Genomic DNA, 14330 nt, shown 5'->3' with positions numbered 1-14330 from the left:
AAGTACAAAAAACTGTACTTTGATAAAGGCGAAATTAGCGAAATGTAACACATATTGAATTGAAAAATGAAGTCAGTCCTGTATTGGATTATTCAGTTTATTCTGGTCTAGTATGTCTCTCCTTTTAGGTTCGTATCCGAGTGCGCCATATATTACTTACAAAATTATTCTTTGACATATTGCCATCAAGTAAACAACTAATATAAACTAATAACGTTGACAATAAAACTTGTCATAGTTAATCTAGCATTGCCACTAAGAGGCATAAGACGATACTCCACGTTCTTTTAAGCTTGCATTGAGCTTTTCTATATAGCCTGAAGGAAATGATACAATTAAGAGAAGAGCAGACAAAAATATTCTAAAAGGGAAATTATGTATGCTCTCCTTTTTTCTACTTACATGTAAGGACAAAATAATGTAAGCATTAACCAACGTACATCCATGTGTTTGTGTGTCGCCGTTTCAATTAAGCAGCGCGTTTTTGCAAATAACAAGCAAATTTTTTCGACAAAATACACGCTGGCCTGGTCCTTACCAACATGTAAACGTGAAACATACTTCGTTACAAACAGACCAGCAGCATTCATTTATCACACTTACAAATTCCGTACTTTTAACGTAAATAAAATAGATACCTGATCACTGACCTGAATACAAAGATTGCAATAGATTAAAAACGGCCTGAAATCCCTCTGTCCCGCAAATATTCGCATAAGATATTTATTTCAATGTATAAGTATCTTTCGTAATGCTTTTATTGTCGCCTTCAACCGTCCCGATAAGTCAGTTTGCAACCCTTTAGAAAGAAAGATTTAGAAAAAAGTATAAGTTTAAGAATATCTATTAAATTAATATGAGGCACAAGAATACATTTTTGCCCTAGAAAATGAACTGGTGCTAATATGTTAGTGCTGCAAGCCGTGCGTACGTGGCTTTCCTCCTTTTTCAATTATGTATTCCTTTATGGAAACAGAGGCTTCGTTGTTTTACGATCTGTGTCTTGAAATGAAGGATCGCACCCTTCTAAAATAAGGCAAGTACGGCGTCAGTTATAAATTAACGCCTAATGTCGGGACGTGACGGGCGCCACTGGAAAACAAACAGAAAAAGAGGAAACTCGCGACGGAGTTAGGGGCCTGATGCTCTCGTTTACAAGACGCAACGTGCGTGTAAGCCTTCTTAACCGATTTGTTACCGCGTGTCACACATTCTCTTCAAACACGAGGCGTCCTCAAGTGCTGGGGGTGTCGGAGCGCAACTGGCGCTGGGAGATCTACATCTGTACTCAGCAAGCCACTGCGAAGTGCGTGGCAGAGGATACTTTCGATTCAGCATTTATTAGATGTTATTTCCGCTCCATTCGTGTGCGAAGCGCGGAAGGATTCATTACACAAATATTTTTGTGCGCGCTCAATAAGTTTAAACCTATCTCCGTAGCCCTGCGGGATCGATACGTAGTAGATTGCAGTATATCACTAGATTCCTCACTTAAATCTGGTCCTCAAAATTTTGCCTTTAGTGGGATTGATAGTGTACTATATTCGAAAGTCAGTTCAGATTTTTCGGCATCTCCGAGAAGCTCTCCAATAGACCAAAGAACCTGTGACAATATGTTCAGTCCTTATTTGTACATGTTTAATATTCCCTGATAATCCCATTTGGTTCGGGTCCTACACACTTCAGCAATATTGTAGGATGGATCGCACGATTGTTTCGTAAGAAATTTCCTTGGTAAATTGCATTTCTCCAGTATCCTGCCAGTAAACCGAAGACTGCTACCTACTTTATATGTGAAGGTTCCATTTCATATCCCTATAAATTGTTGCATCCAGGTGACAGAACGAGTTGATTGATTTCAATAGTGATTTTGTAGTCATCGGACATTGCTTTACTGCGTTTCGTGAAGTGCATAATTTTACATTCCTGAAAATTTGAATCGAGTTGCAACCCCTTTGAAATCTTATCAAAATCTGACTGAATATTAATGCGGAATTTTTTCTGACCGTACAGAGGTTCTTTAAACATCAGTGTCTGCGTGGAACGACGGCTGCAGTCATCAAATCCCACTTCTCAATTAATTTTTTGTGTTGACAAAACATAACCTTTATTCACGTACCATGAACTATTCGCATGGAAATCATTTCCCGAAGGTACGGATCATTGCCTTTGCTTCCAGCAAACTTCGAAGAACGAATTTCCTTGTTATAAAAATTATGTTACTTTCCAATAAGTTTTCTGTTGTGCTGATGCGATTAAACATGTACGCAATATTCCGTCGATACTTGGAGAAACCTAGATATATTAAAAACTAAAATACACTGTATTTATGTTTCACAATAATATTCATTTTAAAGTTAGGTGTGAAGCGGCTTTCTACTTTCTAGGCCCTCCTCAGGAAAGTGTATTTCAGTATTTCATTGATTTGACCAAAACTGAGATAAGCGTTCGTTACAGGGGAAAATAACTAGGTGTGGTGTGGTTGCTGTGTCTGCTACAGGCAACGAACAAAATAATAACATTTCTTTTAAAAATTTCGTGAAAATTAAATGTATACAAATGGACAGAAACGCTCGAGCTGTGTTTGTGACATTTAAGATTTTCATCTTTACAATATTTTAAATAAAAGCTGGAAAATTTTATTAGAATCCACAGACAGGAGAGAGAAGCAACGAGAGGGAAAAATAAAAAAAAATCATGCTAAACGGCATTAGGTTCATGCTTGAAAACAAAGTATTGTTGACACTTACTCACTGAATCTACGTGTCTTAACATTCAGTATCACTCCAGAAGTAAAACAGCCCATTAGGTGAGCAAAAATTTAACTGAAGATTTCCGTACTGTCTTCTTGCTCCCGTAATGCTTAAGACTTCCCGTAAGACACCTTGATTCGGGCCAAAACTGCAGATTTCTCCAAAGTAATCGAGCTTATGTAATATAACTGAAACTTATTTGCTGTCTCTCGCAGCACAGCTTTGATGCGAGACGTCATGCAAGAAGTTGACCAAGTAATAATATTATTTTTTACTTATTACAGAATAATTACTTAAAAATCATGTATGGAACTAATGAAAAATTAATATATTCCATCATATGCGCCTCGTTAGATTCGTTTAAAAAACATCATCAGTCGTCTTCGATCAGTCTAAGATTCTTAAGTTTGCCAAATGACATTCAGTAATCAATTTAACATTTTTGCGGTTGCGAAATGATATTGAATGACACGCCAGTCGTCTGAGTTACTCTATAACGTAAAATGTTAATGTGTATAAATTCCCAGGTGTGCTGAGTAAGTACTTGTACATATATTATTACGTTTTTGACCACAATACATATTCACTAATCACTTTTCAGCTTTTGCTTATAATGCTCTACATGATGTGTTTATAGATCTGTCTCTTTGAAGTGTTTGCATTTTGGATTTTACATTAAACGCTAAGCCCCTTAAAATGATAATCAATACACGAACGTGTTATGCCGAGTACAGTAAAGAGAATCTAAAATTGGCTAGCGACAACAGTGTCTATTCGGAGAGCCGTGTAATATATTTTGCAAATAATCGAGTGTTTTCCACAACAGTTGTATAAGGTGACAATATGTGTGTTGCTGTAAACACTTCGTAATGAAATAATACTAGAAGCATATGGCGGCAGGTATAAAATATGATTGATAATAAGTGAGTACTAATTTTAAGTGACATGGAACTAGAAATAGCGATGAAACAAGAACTGAGAAGATAATCAGTTCCCTATGCGTGTAAGATTATCATAACTTCAGACACGTCAAATTGAGAACATTCCTTAATCTTTTGTAGGAATAACAGTTCATTATATATACAGTCAAAAACACAGAAAATACATTTGCTTATTCTTTATTTATTTTCTCAGGTTCCATGGAACCATCTGAGATAGAGATACTCGCTCATAGAGCGAGTTAATACATACATATTTCACACAATACTGATTAAAAAGACAACGATAAACAATATATTATATATACATATGAGTAACACAACACTGTGAATGTCTCTACACAACTTCGAGGAACGTCTGTACACTACAAAAAGCGTGTACCTCAAGCAAAACTTCCAATTTAAATTTTAAAATTAAAGGCTTATCATTCACATTTTTCTTTTAGTGCTGGAGGCCTGTTGACAGTAAAACCTACATACAGATGGAACACTTTTTTTTTTTACAAATGTTAAAAAAATGACACTCAGAGAAGCAAGTAATTTTTATGACTAGTTTCCAGTAAGTGAATAGTGTCGTTCCTTTCGAAACAGTCCATTTATTAACCACTGATCCAACTATGTGGTGTATGTATTTGGATAGCAGAGTTACAAAATGAAACTCTTGAACAGCGATCTACACGAATCTTACGAAATGACAGCACATATCATCGCGACGATCGTTTTTAGAGCTAAGAATATCCTTTGTTAATGCACAGAACTAAAGCAGAGTATAATTCCGAAGGCACAACACTAGGAAAAAAAAGCGATAGACTATAGTTTGCTCTCAGTTCGCTTTCAAGGGGTCATCCTTTGACATTCTTTGTGAGCTGTTATTCCACTACGCATAGCATTTTGTCTACCAGCACATGTTGGCTTATGAGCACATTAGCAACTACGATTCGTGTTTAAGTCTCACAGCAAAGAGATGACGCGCACTAGATGGCAGGGAGTCCTAGGGGTGGCATTGGAATTACAGCTCAAAATTAATGCCCTATGAAAGTCAGAACTGCTCACCTCAGGCATATGGATGTATGCTTTTCTGCATTTTGAACTGTGTATATAAGGAACTGTTCATTCTTAAGGACACCACTTTTTTTATTGCACGGTGCAGTAATGACAGCTGACAGGCGCACATCTGAAAAAATTTGTTGCGTTTTCAGCTACCTAGAAATGCAAATGAAGCACTATAATTAACTAAGTATGGGCATCATATCAAAAATCTACTTGAGTGAATGAAACTATCAATAGGCATCTTTTTTATAACTATTTCATCGCTTGCTATAGATTGTTACGGGCGTTCTGTCAACCCATATCAGCACAGGACGTTAACAGTCGGCATAAGTTTTGTGGGGTTGTGAACATACCATGTGGTAAAAGTATTGAAATGTTCTGGTCACTACTGCTTGTTGTCGAGGACGCGAAACTCGGTCGGTCAGGACAAACATAGAGGAGTTTCAATGAAATGCAACTACTTCATTGCAGATAAAATAACTTTTTTCATTATTACTACTGTCCTGGATAGTTTTATGAATGTCGTGCTTCACCGTTTCCCTGTTCCACGTCGTAAAATATTGAAATCTTTTGCGCACTGTTGTAGTTTGTCGATATATATAAGACGGGTGGGTCTCTGTTAAGGGACATCATATCCATTTTCTCTGTTGTTTTGGCTGATATCTGGAATTTATTGTTGCATTTTGTAGCTGGAGTCGGCACAAACAATTCCTGTTCGTCACCTCTTTCCTGCGACGTCCCGTGTCGGCGGAAAGTGTCGGTTTGTTTGCCTTTTTAAACAGAATTACTTTTAAAGCGGAATTTTGCGTCCCATTCGACAGATGGCTCCCACATTAGTCTTCTGCAATATTTGTTTTATCGAGATGTATAAACAGTGACAGTAACACCAGAAGAATGAGCGGTACTCCAGCAGGGATAGCTCTGTCCTGGCCCGGACATACAGGCAGCGCTACTACTGAGTCACTGCTGGATTTCTGTTTAAATTTTTCGTGTCTTACTGACCCTGTTAAGACATGTCAGTGCAACGAATATCAGACTGGACTAATTTGGGAGCGCTCTATCGAATGAGCACGTAAAACCCCTATTTAAAAATCATATTATTTGTAATCGGAAATAAACCGCCGCTTTTTGTTGACACAGTGCGTCGCATGAAGGACGTGATGAGTAGGAACTGTTTGTGCCAACTCCAGTTACATTCTGCAAAAACGGGATTAGAAATATCTGCCAAAACATCAGAGGAAATGCGCCTGACGCCTATTATGAGAGACACCCGTTATACATATATCGTCTCGCTGAGAAACACCACCGTGAACAGACAGTGAAAACGCTCCACCATTCTATAAGACTAGTCGGTGAGAAACGCACAGATAATCCACTGGATGTAAAATAACTTTTTTATTACTAGGCTACCATTAAAAATTTTAATAGTCTTGATCGCAATACTATCCAGTTGAGCCTAGTAACTAGATAACCCGTATTATTTGACCAACAGCCATCTTCAGATCGCACTTGGCCAATCGAAACCGCTGATTATCTAGTTTGTGCTGGAGTGTACTGTGATTAAGTTTATTACATTTTTAACGGTAATATTAATTAGCAAGCTATTTTATCTGCAATGGATCGGTTCATTTTCAATAAAAAAAAGCTTCACTTTGTCATCTGACCTGACTCAGAATGTTTCACCGTTTCAGTCTTTATTTCACGCAGCGCGACTGTCATTACAGAAAAAAGTCTAATAAACATGGTCTATAAAATACATACGTTAAGATAGATGAGCACTTGCTCGTCTTCGATAGAATGAAACAACTCTCTTCTACTGCAGGATCTTTGCTTTCTGCTTTTAGGGAGGAGGAAGTATTGACCTAAAGAAAAAAAGGTCTAGTAAACATTTGGTCTAAAATGCGTACCTTACGAGCTACGTGAATCTCTTCGCTAGAAGAGATGTGTTTCACACTAAGGAAAATGAACAAGTGTTCATAGCTCTCGAAGTATGCATTTCAGATCCCATGTTTACTATACTTTTTCTCTTGTTTTGGTCAATACTTGCTCTCAAAATACGGAAAGGAAAGATGTTGCAATAGAGGAGATTTGTTTCATAGTATCGAAGATGAACAAGTGCTTACATCTCTTAAGGTATTCATTTTAGAGAGCATGTTTACTAGACGTTTCTGTATATGGAACCTGTCGATTGATTTTCTTTTTTGGGGGGGGGGGGGGGAGGAGGCACTGTGTATATTGACGACCCGTTACAGGAACTGAAAGGGGTTGGCAGTAAAAATTGCAAACTCTCAATATTGTTGTAGTCTGACCACATAATCGTTCGTGTTTTAGAATACACCACATGCTAGTAACAAGTAGTTGCACTTTATCGCTAGAAAGAACTGCCTACTAGTTAAATTGTGTTATCGTATTTACGATGTTGTCTCTGAATTTACGCAAGGTACAACAGACAATAAATCAAAATGACGTTCTCTCGGGTTAACACTTTATTCCATCGACCTCTTCAGTTTGTTTCGATTTTGCACATAGTGTAGTTATTTCGAAGTGCTTGGAGAATGTGATGTCACAGCAATTCACCGTTTCACTTTTTAGATTAATCAGTCCCGTGTGATGGCTCTAAGTGAGGTACCGGCGGTAGAGTTTTTGTTTCATCTTCGACGTGTACGTGCACGATATTTGTGAGAACTGTCGAGCCTCTGCGCTGTTAGCGGCGTGAAGCAAAAAGCGAGAGCTGTGGCTGCCGCGGCGACCTACCGCAAGGAGAGGCGCCGCTCAGTACTTGGCGGCGGCCGGGCAGTCGGGCGCGGGCTGGTGGTAGTAGGTGGCGCGGAAGGCCGCCCCCGCGCCCGCCACGGCCGGCTGCAGCTGGCAGCTGGGCGCCGCGGACACCACGCCGCCCCCGCCGCCGCCCCCGCCGCCGCCGCCGCCGTCGAACAGCGACGCCGCCGCCACGGCGACCGCCTCCGCGTCCGGGGAGCCGTACCACGGCGTGCGGAACTGGTCGTGGTGGTCGGCCGCCGCCACCGTGACGGGCGGCGGCGGCTGCGCGTGGTACTGGTGGTGGTGATGGTGGTGGTGGTGGTGGTACGGGTACATGGCGGCGCTGCCCGCCACGCTGCCGGCCGTCATCAGGCTGTCCACGCTGAAGGCGGCCGCCTCGTGCTGCTGCTGCTGCTGCTGCTGCTCCAGCACGGCGGGCTTCACGTCGGGGTACTTGCACGTGCTCAGCTCGAGCGGCTCGCGCTTCGGCGCCTTGGCGACCACGCACTCCGTCTTGAGCTTGTGCGGCTCGGCCAGGGCCGCCTTCTGCTGCGCCGCCGCTGCCGCCCCTTGCTGCTGCTGCTGCTGCTGCTCCTGCTGTCGCTTCAGCGCCTCCTCCTTCTCCTTGAGCGCGTCCTTCTTCTTGAAGCGCCGCCGCCGGCGCAGGTACGATCCGTTGTCGAACATGTTGTACGAATCCGGGTCGAGAGTCCAGTAGCTGCCCTTGCCCGGCTTCTTGTCGTCGCGCGGCACCTTGACGAAGCACTCGTTGAGGCTCAGGTTGTGCCGGATCGAGTTCTGCCAGCCCTGCTTGTTCTCGCGGTAGTACGGGAAGCGCTCCATAATGAACTGGTAGATGCCGTTGAGCGTGATGCGCTTCTCGGGCGCGTTCTGGATGGCCATGGCGATGAGCGCGATGTACGAGTAGGGCGGCTTGACCATATCCTTGGCGGGCCCGTGGTGGTGGTGCTGCGCCGCCGCCAGCGGGTACCCGGCCGCGGCGTACCCGTAGCGCGGGTACTGGTCGCCCGCCGCGGCCGCTGCGGCGGCGGCCGCCGAGTACTGGTAGGTGGGCGGCGGGGGCGGCGCGGCGCCCGCCTGGTGGTGGTAGGCGGCGCCCGGGTGCCGGTAGTAGGCGCCCTGGTCCCCGAACAGCGCGTGCATAGCGTCGCCGTCTGCTGGCTGGGCCTCGCCTGTGCGCCGCTCTCGCCCTGTTGTGTCACACAACAACAACACGAGCGCGAGCCGTGGAGCGGCGGCGGCGGCGGCGACCGACTGAGCGCGCCCGGCCCGGACGCTCCCGCGCCCGCGCCCCGCCGCGCCACGCCGTTGGCCGCGCCGGCGCGGGCCACGCCCCGGGCCGCCGCTGCGCGCCAATCGCGGCGCAGGCCACTCCCCCCGGCGGGCCACACCGCTCGAGGAGGGGGAGCGCGCCGCGTCCAAATCTAAATTGAATTTTATCGTAACCCGATTACCGGCGGCGTGGCTGCGGGCGACGGGAGAGGGGGCAGGTTCGCGCGCCGGGAGACAATGCGAGCCGCGTCTTTACGGCCGCTGCAGTACCGCCCCGCGTCTTCCGTCGCCACGAGCTGCACACTCCGTTCTAGCACCGCATCTTTTCGCTTCGACTGCTGTTCTACGTCTACTGTTTCCAATTCACGTCTTAAGTTATTGCGTCTCATCATCGACGACAGTTGCGACATATCCTTTCAGTTTCCGAATGTTATCTTCGTGGCGACATTCTTGAATAATTAAGATATTGCAGTGTCTGTGTTGTTCAGAAATACGCTGCAGTGTTCCTTCGGGCATGCATGCATGTGCTAAGGCACATTGCATCGTACTTAAGAACAATACAGTCACCGCACTATCGTATTTATCCGCCGACACCGGGCAAGCGACTTTCAGTTAAACTGTCTCCTCTGTACGGGAACATACATAATAAATGCACGAGTGCACGTTATAGACTTATGGTTGACGTCATATGAAAGTTTGGGTCCAACTGTGAGTCAAGCTCTTGTGCTCGTGTAATCTAATGATAAGACGACCCGCTCGCGGTAAGCGGGAAATCAGGGATCGACTCCGGGCCCAGCACAAATTTTCATCGTCGTCATTCGATTATACAGCTGATGGTTGTCCGTTTTATGTATTCTTGAATAAATGCTTCACGATTTTCTGCACTTATCGACGAATCTGCTGTCAGCACACACAGACTCATGAAGAACATAATGTTATATTTGATGAAAAGGAAATATTATCCATGCTTCCACCTACTCCGTTTCTGACAACACTGGAGCTGTTGAAATCAGAATGTGTAACAAGAAATTTAACCGGGACTGCAGCCGCACTCTATTTTCTGCTTGGAAACGGGCGTCTGATGCTGAAAGGCAACAGATAAATGAGTGAGTCATCACCATCTGATGAAATCAGCACCGCTATCGACGTAATCTCTGGCGTCAAATGGGAGTTCCATGATTCTGTGACGTCTCCATGCGTAATTCTGCTGACACAAGTAACTACATAACGCCTTACTGAAATATCTTCTGACGATGAGGACAGAGATTTTCGTACAAAGCTCGAGACCGATAAAGCTGACGTGGCAACGACTCTATGAAGTATTTATTCAGTCCTTTCAGTTATTTGATGAAATTTATGTGACCACCATGATCTACTTTTGGTGAAAGGACTATTGATAACTATTTTGGGCACGAAGTACCATTTTCAAATCGACATTTTACTAAAACATCTTGGTTCTACAGGCCAACAAGTAAAACGTCGTACCCTATTTAGCAGTTGTCTTTGTCGAGGCAGCTGACATCAAAAAGCACTATGTTCTCCACATAACACACAAATACAGGTCTGTCGCAGTTGTTCGGCATACATCAATAGCTCCAATATTTGAGAAATTTGCATGGTCGCTTATACCAGATTTCTTAAAAAATTTCATGTAACAGCCTCCGAAATTGGTTAGATTCTCCACGTATTTCGTAATCAGTCTTCACGTGACATTCTTAGTTTTTCAAATCGCCCGTAACATGTTACGAAGATTAGTAAAAGCGATTGCTTTCTCAAGTTCTGTCAGAAAAGTGCCTCATGAGACGGAACTGAAGGCGCCAGACCTCATTGTGACCTATAAATAACAACACTTTGTGATTGATAATTGTAGCCATTTCAGATATGTTAGCAGATATCAGACGATCTCTCTTACAGAGCGCTTCTCCGATACTCCGAAAAGATTTCGAATGTTTTATTTTCTTTATTTGTCTGTTATTCTTTTAGGCAATAATTACTTCTTAATAGCCGTTAAGTGGATGGCATAACCGTCCAGCACTGATGTCACTGCATTCGGATAAATGCGTGCGGTAGGATTAGAAGTTGAGACGACAGTTCCCGTTCGACAGTCGCTTCCTCGTACGTACGTCCTAACAGTTTAAAAATCAAGAATATATTTTAGCGAGCACTTTCATTTTTATCATCATAATCTTCTTAAATAGTTGTAAACTATTTATAGACACAACGCAAAATGAATGCGCTTAAGTCTTTCATTGACAACGTTAATCTCAAGTAAGATACATTTCCAATTATCATTGTATGAACACTGATAATCGTAACAGATTTTAACAGACAGTGTTTCTATTGGTCTTTCCCTAAGGCCGTTTATGAATGACTTTCTGGTCAAAATCAACAACTTGATGTGTGTGCGCCTGCCGTGTCTACGTGTAAATCAACAGCCCACCACGTCGCGCATGCGTCTCTGATATTGTGCAGTGTGGAGTTCGAAATTTCCGAGTATGCTGCACTCTACGCATGACCAGAACAGCAGAATGTGGCACCTTCTGCTAACACCAGAAGTTAACCTATTTTGTTCTGGCCTACTGCTGTGGTTTCGTTTTTTCTTAATCATTACTGCGTTGTTTTCTTTGTTTTCGTGACACACTGGAAAGGTTGGAGGAGTCATGATATTTTCCGACTAGTGATCGCCTACAAGAGAGACGAAATATCTGAAAGCAAAAAGGTATCTTCGTTTTGCAGAAAAAAGCCTACACTCTGCATAAAAAAGAAGTTAAATAGATAGACGCGGTTTAATGAAAATTATTTCAACAGTGAAAAAGTAATTATACGACGAGAAATTTTTTTTTCGAAATTATTTGGCACTTAGCAAGAAAACCAGATATAAATGCTAAAGAAAAGCGATGCTATTTACTGCTTTCTAGAAGTTGCTTGCCGGCCGTTGTGACCGAGCAGTTCTAGGCGCTTCAGTCCGGAACCGCGCTGCTGCTACTGTCGCAAGTTCAAATCCTGCCTCGGGCATGGATGTGTGTGATGTCCTTAGGTTAGTTACGTTTAAGTAGTTCTAAGTCTAGGGGACTGATGACCTCAGATGTTAAGTTCCATAGTGCTCAGAGCCATTTGAACCAATTTAGAAGTTGCTTGATATGTTTGCAAATATATATTTTCTCGAGCAAATAAATGCATATGTTTTGAAATATTTGGATGAGAATTCTCCTATTCTTTCAGTTGTCAGGTGTGTAGAGTATTTACCACTCGACCTTTGACAAGAACTCTAACTGCGGATTTTGCTTTGGTCACTAATAAACTCTATTATCATTAATTGTTCCTACAGTTTGATACTATATTTAGATTTTTTCGTAAAAAGGACGGTCCCTCTTAAACTATCTTTCACCGTTCAGGTACCAAGCTGCACAGTAGATAGCTCTCACAACACTTACGTATTAGGTGCTGACGTATAAACGAAAATGACCACTCGAGACTGATGGAACTCAGTACAAGAATAAAAAGCAAGGGGCGCTGCAGTAGACTCACATTTCTCGAGTAGTCAGTTGAGACAAGAAAGTCGTTCGTATAAAAGGGGACTTAAGCCACGCACACTAGGGGGGAGGGGGGGGGGGGCTTTTCTTTCCACAGCGGTATGTAGTCACCAGAAAGCACGTATCACCAGAAAGCACATACCCTATAAGAGGCGGGTTGCGCGAAAACTGTCAGCGTCCGGATGGTACGAGACAGTTCTTGTTTCTTCATTTTATTTATTTATTATTATAATTTTTTAGTTTGATCGCATATGAGGCTTTACATGTATTACTTCACTTTTATGAAACATTTTCATGAACATTATGAATGAAACACACGCAATACTGGTGTAATATTCTACAATATTTATTATTTGTTACGTGAACCGGTTTTAGGCTGTTACACCACCGTCAGATACAAAGATAGGCATGTGGTATGGTGAAATTTTGTTAGATCGAAGATTTTAAACCAATGCATGTACCGATTACCTTCATTTCCAGAGAGAAAAAATGTTAATCTTAGAATTAGGAATAAAACAATTACGATAATTTCAGTACAAATGCGAAGTAAGTTTATTTCAGTAAGAAAATATGTGGCTCATTAACTGATGAACTATAGAAAATTACAACTGTTATATGTAGAAGAGCATAATTGAACAATGAAGTTTTGATATCTTCCAAAGATGTGCTGAACAAAATAGTCTTGTCGGTCATAGATACTAAATTACAAACAGATAATATATACTAGTAACATAAAGCAGGTGAGAGAAATAGCTGCGACTGTACAAAGTAAAAGTCTTTTAACACAACGAGAGAAATTTTGCAACTGAAATGAAGGAAATAGGGCATGTGAATAAAAGGGGTAATTTGCAGCATGGTGTGGGTGGAATTATGGGTAGTATATGCAGTTAGAAGTGGCGAGTAGGGGAACTGTGTCTGGTCATTTGGTATTAAGTTCGGGTTGATGGACCTGTGTGTGTGTGTGTGTGTTAATTTACATTATTTCAAGATAGTTCATCTTCCTTCCTTTGTGGGTGTGATGCATACTTCATGTTTCACCTGTAACTATGGCCTTCTTTAAGCAGGAGATCTGCAAAAGTATAGTTTCCTTTTTAAGTTTCCAACTTCTGTGATGCTCCTTGAAGCGGGCACATTGAAATAATCCCGCTTCTTGTTCGTAATTCTAAGATTGTTTTGCCTTTCTGGAAATTGAGACACTTTGTACATGCACTAGTTTAAAATCTTTGATTCAACAAAATTTCGCTGCACTTCATAATTGTCTTTGTATCTGATGATGGTGTAACACTCTAAAACCGGTTCGTGTAACAATAATAGATATTGTTGAATATTACAGCAGTGTTGCGTCTGTTTCATTCACAATGTATAAAATATTCTACCAAGAACCGATGGAACAGTCAATCAGTGCAATATGCATGAATGCTTCACATTGGTTTTGACATAAATTAAGTAATATTTTAAGCACTGGAAGGACTTTGTTGACACCTATTTGTTTGCAGTTATTCTTCTTGAACAAGTAAACAGAAATTTGTGTAAATACGTGTAGGCAGAATTAATTTCACACCGCCTCCCCTCGAAAAAAAAAAAAAAAAAAACTAGTCACATAAGTTTTTTCTCTAAATTCTGAATCAGAATCAAATAAAGGGCCAATAAGAATTATTCACTAAAAATAAGCGCTCTGCGGTGCAAATAAAATCTTTATCGCCAAATTCCAGTTTTGCTGCCCAGGAACAATCAGATATCCTTAATTTTTTTTATTAACATATGTGTGGCTTTCGGACAAGCTGCAAGACATTTCGTTACACTTTGCGTTCAAAATGGTGTGAAATCACTGATCAATATAAGGGTTTGGCTTCCGGAAAGTCATGTAAAATTTTCAGTTCCTGTTATTCACACTGTGAAGTAAACGATTCTTATGCGTTCAGTAGCACAGAAGTTACTTCATTGGGCAATATCTAATAAAAATGAAAGGTACCTGGTGGGCGATACTACCCACCTTGTTGCTG

General features: G+C 42.0%; 1 protein-coding gene across 1 annotated transcript in view; it reads right to left on the bottom strand.

Annotated features, from left to right (window-relative positions):
• Positions 1–8760, bottom strand: part of LOC126266884 (fork head domain-containing protein crocodile-like) — a 547941-nt gene extending 539181 nt beyond the window's left edge. The window contains exon 1 of the mRNA XM_049971550.1: positions 7496–8760. Within this exon, the coding sequence (XP_049827507.1) occupies positions 7514–8665 (1152 nt within the window). The 5' untranslated portion in view covers positions 8666–8760 and the 3' untranslated portion in view covers positions 7496–7513. The remainder of the gene's footprint in view (positions 1–7495) is intronic.
• Between the last annotated feature and the right edge of the window lie 5570 nt (positions 8761–14330).

The sequence above is a fragment of the Schistocerca gregaria genome, chromosome 4 (assembly GCF_023897955.1).
Source record: "Schistocerca gregaria isolate iqSchGreg1 chromosome 4, iqSchGreg1.2, whole genome shotgun sequence".
Taxonomy (NCBI): Eukaryota; Metazoa; Arthropoda; class Insecta; order Orthoptera; family Acrididae; genus Schistocerca; species Schistocerca gregaria.
The sequence above is the reverse complement of the archived record's forward strand: the minus strand, read 5'-3'. Positions and strand labels throughout refer to the sequence as shown.